The sequence below is a fragment of the Argopecten irradians genome, chromosome 2 (genome assembly GCF_041381155.1).
Source record: "Argopecten irradians isolate NY chromosome 2, Ai_NY, whole genome shotgun sequence".
In the NCBI taxonomy this organism is placed as follows: Eukaryota; Metazoa; Mollusca; class Bivalvia; order Pectinida; family Pectinidae; genus Argopecten; species Argopecten irradians.
In genome coordinates, this window is record NC_091135.1 from 18,418,015 (window position 1) to 18,428,512 (window position 10,498).

Genomic DNA, 10,498 nt, shown 5'->3' on the forward strand with positions numbered 1-10,498 from the left:
TTACAAAATTATGTGGAAAGAAATAAGAGGAAAATCGTGTTTAAAAGTATTGAATACCAGATTTAACGCAAATAAATACAATAAATGATTATGGCATAATTGTTTAGAATCGTGTTTTTTCTTAGATCTTAGATATTGCTTATTTTTTTATTATCATTATACATTTCGTTTACATACAAAGCCAATATGTTGGTTTGTAAGATATATTAACCGGCAATATGGTGACTGTCGACGCGGCAGTTTAGTTTCTGTTTGTCGTTTATAACTTATTCTGACTGATTTACACTTATATTATGTAAGTATCTTACTTTTACTCACTAACATTTAAACTCTTTATATGGATTCAACATTATTTTGAAAAAAATGCCCCTTATATTCGCCGAATTATTCATTTAACACATAAAACATTTTGACAGGTGCGTCCTTCCTTGTCAAATACGTAATTTGTAAAGGCGAACGTTATATAAGACTTCGAATGATGCTCTTTTAACTATTACTGCGTGCTTATTTATATTGACTTTTGTTAAGATTATAAAAAAACAACGTTTTTTGGATATTTATTGACGAAATCATTGGTTTGGCATTTTGGTAGATTGATGCATGACACAAAGCTTTTACTACTATTAAATGTCTTATGATCAACATGATCATATTTTGGTTATCAATCCAAGTCAAAGTTTTCAGATCTGCAAAGACTTTCTCATTATGATTATATGTTGTCTATGTAATTATGACCTGCCCCTGAAGCTGAAATTTCTGTATACACATTTCTGTTTTCAGCGATCTGATGTCCAATGGAGTTTACAGAAGTGGTTGGCTGGATGGCCTTCACCACATCTGTCATTGTCCAGTTGGTTGGAATGTAAGTATATATACCATTAGTATCTTGCTCGTCTACATACATCATTGGCGTTTCATTAAACACACATTAATGTTGGGTTTTTTTAAATGAACATTCGTTTTCATTCTTTCATTCAATGAATTGATTTAACATCTACTGACTAATTAATTTCAGTGAGGTTTGCATGCGAATTATCAAGAAAGGATCAACAGGGGACATATCACCCATACCATTTCTGACCTACTTCATTGTGTAAGTATGCACAGTTTTTGTAACAATGACATTTATGGGGGATTGATAGAGTTTAAGGAATCTGGTATATACCTGAACAATGTATCTTTGTATTTAAGTAGCTACATGTAGGTTATGCATAGACATTTTATAAGCAAAATGTAGCAACATTTGACTTCGATATTACATATTGTACAATCAAATCATGTTATAGACAGTGATAATCAAATTATCAGAAAATGAGAGGTACATGAATGTGTACTTGAGGACCAGTACTTTGTCCAATAGAACACTTCTGAAGTTCAAATTAAACACTATCTTTAAGCTAAATGAGTTTAAGTTAACAAGATTTGGTTGTGCTACATTTCGGCAGCTGGTACATTTCTGTTGATATATAACCAATTATGGGACTGTTTATATAATTACCAGTCGTATCACCTATTGCCTTTAATGCATACATTATAAATACCAAGCATGTCATCAGATAAACATATGCTACCTAATGCATGATGAGTGTAGGACGTAGTGACTGCATCTATACAGTAGTTTTGATTTATGCCAATGTATACCAGGCATTTTAAATAAACATATAGACATTCTGGTTCACAGCTGTGACACATGTATATTATGTTACAGGTATTGTAACAGATGTTAATGAATGATCTACAGGTTTATGTAACTATATACCTGAAGATATTGATTGTAAAGTTGGCTGTTCTCAAGTGTGTCAAGTGATTAGCTATAGGAGATTTCAGAAAAGATGGTGTGGCGTCACTGAAAGTATACATCCGGGTCCTCAAAGGTACAAACACAATATGGCGATAAATTAAAACAATAACAGATACGTACAGCCCTGCTATACAATCGATACTGTGGCAAGAGTATACACTTTCATACATGCAAATTCTGATTTTAAAATGGTTTCTTATTGTTTAAGAGGTTACAGACATTTATATTCTTATATTTACAATTGTTTATCGCTAAATATATTTCTGTAGATTTAGTGTTGAAGCCAGCTTGCGAAACGGTGCCGGGTCATCACATCACACGTACCCGTTTTTTGTTCACACGTAGAAATCCATGTTGTGAAAAAGTTATGAACAGATAATTGATTTGATTGTGTCATATTTCTGTTGTACATGAAAAAGCTGCTCACAACACTATTTAACATAACGAAAGGTGGACCATATCTGGCCAGACCACGGCCGCTTGTGCATGGCTTCGTTGCTGGTAGATCACCGCAGGCCACAGCATAGTTTGGGAAATAAATCATATTAATAATTACCAACACTTTTATCTCAATAAGGCCTTGTTTAAGATATATATTTTGTTATTTAATATGTACATGTTGTTTAAATGGAATGCTCTTGTATCATAACAAAATGACGAATAGTAATCAAACTACATGTGTTACACATACACGTATGGCTGCCGATCTCGAAAAATAAAGTGAAATCTTTCAGTTTTAATGCTGCAGATTTCATTTTTAATATTTCATTTTCAGCCGCTTTTATCCCATAGACTGCTATGTTAAGTCTCAAATTGAAGTGATATTACTTTTAGATAATTTGAATACATATTAGGTAGACTTCATTTAAATTGATACAAATTACAGATCGTAGTACTGTATATGCCGACCAGGATACATGTACATTGCGCACGGCTTCGAGAATCCTAAATACTCAAATTTTGTTTAAAAATATGATAAAATGAGCCTACAAACTGACTCATTTGTATGTTATAAACTAAATCCCAAAATTGATGACAAAAAAATTAACCAGAATACGTAATTTTATGACACTGAAAATGGACGAAATTCGGGTTCTCGGCTGTACTGTAATGGCTGCCGTGGGCTTGGGGTAATCTACCAAAGCAAATGTTTAATTTTGCACTAATCATACATTGTAAGGCATTTTATCAAGTAACACTTCGAAAACAGTAATTGCTTATAATTATATTTTGGGTGACTTAGAATTTAATTTGTAATTTCAAGTTTATATTTGCAATATATCTGTCAATGTTTATACGTAATGGCCACCGTGTTTTCTCGTAGCGGTCGAAAATGGAGTATAAACAGAGTAAAATATATGAATACCATATGTTTAAATTTGTATATTATTGTAAAATATTTTTATTTACACTTTTTGAAATTAAAATAATGCAATAGTTCTCGGTTTGCCGTACTATTTATTACAATAAAATGTAAACAAACATCGCAAGCGGCTGTGTTCCCTCAATTTTTATGTGTACAGATATAAGAGTTGTACCTTTGAGCGCACGGATGTAACTTTGTGTGACGTCATTGCCATCTTTTCTGAAATCTCCTATTGTAAGCTTTATTTTTCACTTGATATTTTTTTCATGTTTTATATCCATTGCAATCCATTATTCATACATGTATTCACTTTATCATTTATCAATAATAACAGTCTTTAAGTGATGTATACCAATGTCTTTTCGTTGATGTTTTTAAAGGCTTCCTGTTTCTGTAAATCATTTCAGCTCTACTTTGGTACACAGGTCTGCTAACAATAGTACTCATTCTAACAGCAATATTACATTATTTTTCTTTTTTAAATATTCATTTGATTTGTATTAAATAATCTCTTTGCTTAATTGCCAGTCATAGCTTGTGTATTATGTGTAATATTAATGTAGATAACATCTTTTTCACCAATAGTATACACTTTCTAGTTTTAGACCTGTTATCAGTAAGTATATAGTGGTGCACTTCTTTTTTCTCACTATGATTTGTTAAAATAACAATATTTTGTCTGGTATTAATTGACTCACTTCATCATAAAAATATTAGGATTTTCATTAAATGCAACCATAAGATTTTGAAAGAAAAATTACTGATTGACTTCTATAGCTGCTACATCAGAATACATGTACAACAATGTAAAAACAAAATGTCTAACATTCTTAGTTTTACAACATGTAGATGTCCATATAGATCATCATTCAAATTACTATGTGGCACTTTTTAATTCTAGATAATATCCATAATAGTGCTTATTATTTTGAACTACAAAATTACAGGAATAAAAAATAATGACATAATTTTTTGTCAAATGCTCATTTGTATTAACATTGGTTAGAAACTAAATATTAATTTTGGGATGTGGTTACAATAATGTTGTGAATTGATTTTAAATTATTGATAAATGAAAGGGAAAAAAATTCAAGTGTAAAAAGTTACTTATTTTTGCAGAAGTACAGAAAATAAGCCCCTCAGCCAACAGATCAAAAGCTTATTTGCCTTTTTTTGATTATTCAATTAATAATTAATTTCTTCAGAGATTCGTATGTTTTGGTCAGTCAGTTTTCTGTTTTGTTTGAAGCATTCTTGTGAATATGAACAAATTTACTAAAGAAGATATCAGGTTTTATAGGAATCTTTTTACAAAACATAATATACAGGACGACAGCAACAAAAACATCATAACATTGTGAAGTGCTTTGTGATTAATGAGTGATTTGCAAAATAATATAGCGGTAGTGCTTTTCCTAATTGAGGAAAGGATTTTCTTGTGATATGTAGAAGTGAACATAAATGGTTTTGATTGCTAATAGTTCAGGATGTTCAGGGAGAAAAGGATACATAAGTTTTTGTTTTACTTCATCTGTTCAATCTTCTGAGTGACCCGGTTCTTTCTCATCGAAGTCATTGACATCCTTGATACTCCAGAGCTTCCTATCACTTACGATCCCTACACCCCTGGACTATCTCATAGTAAAACTGAAGGCAGCTCGGGGAAAACACCTGGACCAATCACAGGCCTGCATAGCTTTCCTTTGAAGAATACAGAGAGAGCGACGCCCGGCTTCAAAGCCGTACTGTCAACCACAGTGTACTGTACATGTTATATGGCTCTTTTGGTATACACCAAAACACCAAAAGGCTGAAAAAACTGTTCTGTAGCCTCCAATTTTACTATGAGATATATCAAGGGGTGTAGAGATCGTAAGTGATCGGAACCCCTTGAGTATCAAGGATGAGTCCTTGACCCACTGTACATGTACAATGTATGTATATCATTTCTTGTTTTTGTTTATTTTTTATATGTATAAATATTAGATAGATAGAACAGTTTTGAACCATTTTTTGTTAAATGTATTCTTAGATTTTTTGATCTGCACAAATCTTCTTAGTCTTCAGTGCTTTCATGTTCACACTAAAAACCGCAAATTTTTATTGGTTTGGTTGGTGATAACAGCAAAATAGTGAAACTTAATATATTGTAATCCTTGATTTAAAGCTTGCTTTGTCATATCTTCATTCACAATTGTGATGTAGTTTTATTGCTAAATCCAACAAATTGGTATCAGTACAAGGCAAGTACTGAGGATATATATAGCACAAAAATTTACAAGATATTGTTCATGTATAAGCCCCATCAACTTTTGATATACACATGTATATTTATTCAAGTTACACTAAGAATCACAATATCTCAAATGGTAGTTATGATCAATAATTTAACTCAGCCACAATATTAACTCATAAAATAGACAACTCAATATATATATCAATATATTTTATAGATAAAAACATGTACACGACATTCTTACATCATTTGGCTTTTAAACTTTTGGTTGTAAACAATAATTGTATATCATCATTAAATACATTAAAGATGCTCCACTGCTGACAAAAGGTATTTTATCAGTATCAAAAACAAAAGCAGATGATTTAGTATTTTTCTTCGGTTACAAAAGTTACATACTTTACAACATAACCACCATTGAAAAGCTTGAGCTTATAATTTTACTTCAAGTAAAAAATATAAAAAATAATTAATTGCATCCCGAAAAAATGCCGTGGCACTATATCCTATATGGAATGAAGTACTGATTGTGCATGCATGAAAGGCAAAATAAATTATCTTATATTATTTTTTGTGTTAATTAGATATACATATACACGATTAAACACCAATTATTGTTCAAATGATGAATATCATTTATGCTCTGTCGGCGGTGGAGCATCTTTAAAGTATTTTTGTACTATTACTGTTTAAATTAAACATATTTAAATGTACAAATTAGTGATCAATTAAAGAGAATCAAAATCAGTTGCAAATATAATACCAATGCACAAAGAGATGATATTTAGTACTGAACAAAGAAGGCATTAGTAAGTGTCCCGACGATTGGAGTGGACATAGCTTCTTAGCAAGGTCTCAACATTTTCACAATTTTATTAATTGATGTTGTTTTGTTTTACAGTGCATGTCTGTGGGCCAAGTATGGAATCCTCCAAAACATCACCCAAGTCCTCGTCGTGAATTCATTTGCCTCTCTTCTCCAGTTCCTGTATCTTGTAATATACTACACATTTACTGTCAGAAAGGTACAGAAACTGAGAGACCAGAATAATGATTGAATCATTATTTAATTGTTTCATACTTGAATATTTGCTTAATCTTCTGGAAAATACTGTATTGATCTAACTGCCACTTGCCGAAGGGTTAATTGTGCTCCATTGTGCTGTATAGTTAAATATTTGTCTACTTTGTCCCATATTTCTGTTCGTATCCTATTATGTAATCGTGTTGGTTTTGTATGTCTTGATAAAGGGGCAGATCGCCTCGAAAATTTGACAATTTTTTTGTCCACACAGTTGGAATTACTTCCTTGTCCCGTATTAATCTAACTGATACATATTTAGTAATAAATCCATATGGTTTAAGATAAAGCTGTTAATTGAGCCTAAGCTATTAATGGTGCGTGTTTCTCTTTATCTTGGTGGTGAAAGGTTAAGAGTTATTGCTACTACACTTAAGATACAAATTTAAAACCAAAACATCCATTAAGTCTGAGAGAACTGTTGATAGGTTGAAGTCATTCATTTTGAGTTACAATGTGTCTCTTTATATGACTTGGTACTTGTTTTGCTGTTACAGATTTTAAAAATGATTTCCGATTGATAAACTTCAGTATATGTTTGAGATAAAAAAAAAGAGTTAAGATTAATTTTTTTTTATGAAATTGTTTCTTCCTGTCAGTAGAAATCATTGGTGTTTCTATTTTCAGTCCCAGTTTGTGAAGTTGTTTTTTGTGAGCAGCCTCATCCTGTTTCTACCACTTATCTATGTAAAGTATTATCAGGAGGATGAAGCCTTAGCCACTGCTCACTTTGGCTCGTTCTGTGTCCTCATGTCCATCGTAGCATACGGAGCTCCTTTCGCCTCATTGGTAAGATCATAAACCAACAGTTCTCAGTGCAAAAGTCAGTTAACTAACTAAAATCGCTTGTAAGATCAGTTAACTAACCATACTCACTTGTAAGATCAGTTAACTAACCATACTCGCTTGTAAGATCAGTTAACTAACTATACTCGCTTGTAAGATCAGTTAACTAACTATACTCGCTTGTAAGATCAGTTAACTAACCATACTCGCTTGTAAGATCAGTTAACTAACCATACTCGCTTGTAAGATCAGTTAACTAACCATACTCGCTTGTAAGATCAGTTAACTAACCATACTCGCTTGTAAGATCAGTTAACTAACTATACTCGCTTGTAAGATCAGTTAACTAACCGTACTCGCTTGTAAGATCAGTTAACTAACCATACTCGCTTGTAAGATCAGTTAACTAACCATACTCGCTTGTAAGATTAGTTAACTAACTATACTCGCTTGTGAGATCAGTTAACTAACTATACTCGCTTGTAAGTATCAGTAGTTAACTAACCGTACTCGCTTGTAAGATCAGTTAACTAATATACTCGCTTGTAAATCAGTTAACTAACCATACTCGCTTGTAAGATCAGTTAACTAACTATACTCGCTTGTAAGATCAGTTAACTAACCATACTCGCTTGTAAGATCAGTTAACTAACCATACTCGCTTGTAAGATCAGTTAACTAACTATACTCGCTTGTAAGATCAGTTAACTAACCATACTCGCTTGTAAGATCTGTTTACTAACCATACTCGCTTGTAAGATCAGTTAATAATTACATTATTAATATTAAGGAAAGTTTTCCCTTGTAGGAACAGTTCTCAGTAAATACACCACTTAACTAACAGTTTCAATGTTAGAATCAGTTAACTAACTTGAACTAAAGACAATTTGAATGGCAAGTTTAGTACATATAGGGGAGGTAACCCCTATTACCACACCACCTCCACCATGGTACAATATTGACCATATGTATAGATTCTTTACTCAGTTTCACCATAGAATGTTTTCCCTTTTCAGAATGACGTTATGAGAACAAAAAGCACAGAATGTATGTCATTTCCGGTGGTGTTTGCTAACTTTGTGGTAGCTATAGAATGGTTTGTGTATGGTTACACAATCAAAGATATCAATGTACAGGTAACTCTGTTTTTATTTATACTCCTTACATTAAAGGAACTCCTCATTTAGTCAAATCCAATCTTTGTTAGTCTACTCCACAGACTGATAATAAGGTTACTTAGTGAAATATCAATCTTTGTTAGTCTACTCCACAGACTGATAATAAGGTTACTTAGTGAAATATCAATCTTTCTCCTATACTTGTCTGGTAAATCTCCATTTTCGTAGCCCAGAGGGAAAGATTCATGGGGAATATTTTACCATCTTGAGGGTGAGACAGGGAAGATATATATTTCTTTAAGTTGTCAGACATGAGGCTTGCCAAGTGTTTGACAGCTTAAGAATCTTACTCGAAAGGTTGAGATTCACCCTATTGCCTTCTCAAGGGAGTGAATGATTATTTTTCTTTCAAGCTATTGACTTTCTAATGTGTTTATTGTCAACATTGTATTAATGACCAACATTGATGTAAGGCACATGAATAATAGCATGACATCAACATAGTTCAGTATTGTCATCATACACTGTGTTTAATCTGATTATTTGTATCTGTTTCAGTGTTCAAACTTCCTTGGTGCAGTGTTAAGTTTTATACAGTTAGGACTATTTATAAAGTACCCTTCCAAACCTAAACAGACAGCCACCAGTGTTTTGTGATCCTCAACCTTGTGTGGAGATTAAAAATCATCCTCAGCGACTCATCAAAGTTATTTCATATCAGCAGCAAAGACATTTCCAGAGATCCAAGGGAACAGTTTCAGTAATATGTATTGTCTTTTTTGGTTTGTATTAACTTACAATTGTTGAATATTTGTGAGTATTAAGGGCTAAATGAAAGAGTAAGTATTTGAATTTTAAAATAATAGTGTATAAGTATATGGGTAAAACTTTAAAATTTTCCTTAAAATAGGTTTTATTAATCATCAAACTGTTCAGTTGCTTGGACATAAAAAGGATTTTGTCAAGAGTTTATTATATGTAAAAATCATAGTCACTAGGTTTGCTCTCAATGCTGATAAATGACATCACTTCCTAGGTCGTATTATCACGACTTGCTTATTAATTAATTGTATGTTGATATTCAAAACTCTGTTTGTTCAAAAATATCTTTGAACTGTTATTATATTCATCATGAGTTTTAAACTCATTTTGCTGCAGAAAGGTATTAATTACTCAGTAAAGAAACAAGTGCTAAACAGGTCACAATGTTTATGTAAGGTTAGGATTTAGCAGATAAGGTTAAAAGTTCATAAAACAATTCTAGGTTGTTATGAAGGGAACATTATGTAAAACGTTTTTTCAGCCTTTAGTACCAACACTTGATACAAAATTGGATGTCATACTGGTAGTTGTAAACATAGGTAAAATACTTTGTAAAACTGGATACTTGTTTGGTTGCTTTGGTTGAAATACATTATGAAATTGGATGTCCTATTGGTTGCTGTGGTAAAAATACTTTTCTAAAATTTGATACATTTTTGGTTGTAACTGGCAAACAAACCTGATAAAACCTAGATTGACTTTGGATGATATGGTTTCAACACGCTCAAGTCTTTCATTATCTTATATTTCATCAGATTTTTTGTTGCTGTAAAAACGATAAAGTTTAACTTTATTTCCTAGATGCTATATCAAAACTTATGTAGAACAGGTTTGCCTTGGTTGCTATGGTTAAATCTGGTTACTATGACGATATTGCATTACTAAGTTGGTCTCATGTTAATTTCTGTGATATATGTTTATGTTTACATGAGTTTGTTTTTAAATCACCTGAGACGAAGTCTCAAGTGACCTATTCTAATCGCCTTTTGTCCGTCGTCGTGCGTCGTCCGTCGTGCGTCGTGCGTCGTCGTCGTGCGTCGTATGTCCGTAAACAATTTACGTTTTCGACTTCTTCTCCAAAACTACAGAAGCAATTTCAATGAAATTTTGCACAAACCTTCTAAGGCATGAGGCCAATCAAAATTGTGAATTATATGGTCCCCCATCCCCCAGGGGGCTGTGGGAGGGGCCAAAAGGGGTAAAATTGAGTAAAATTTCAAAAATCTTCTTCTCTACTCACAGATGTGGTAGAATCAAATACTCTTCATAGATAGAAAGGTCTAAATGT

General features: G+C 32.4%; 1 protein-coding gene across 2 annotated transcripts; it reads left to right on the top strand.

Annotated features, from left to right (window-relative positions):
- Window positions 1-207: 207 nt before the first annotated feature.
- LOC138314691 (sugar transporter SWEET1-like) lies at window positions 208-10,174 on the top strand. Of its 2 annotated transcripts, XM_069255165.1 has the most exons (8): window positions 208-295; window positions 781-862; window positions 1,016-1,093; window positions 3,575-3,592; window positions 6,305-6,428; window positions 7,112-7,273; window positions 8,287-8,406; window positions 8,947-10,174. In XM_069255165.1, the coding sequence occupies exons 2-8, from the start codon at window positions 795-797 to the stop codon at window positions 9,043-9,045; spliced, it is 669 nt and encodes a 222-aa protein (XP_069111266.1). In that variant the 5' UTR covers window positions 208-295; window positions 781-794; the 3' UTR covers window positions 9,046-10,174. The 2 variants fall into 2 exon arrangements, with proteins under 2 accessions (XP_069111266.1, XP_069111267.1); XM_069255166.1 differs by lacking the exon at window positions 3,575-3,592.
- Window positions 10,175-10,498: the final 324 nt, after the last annotated feature.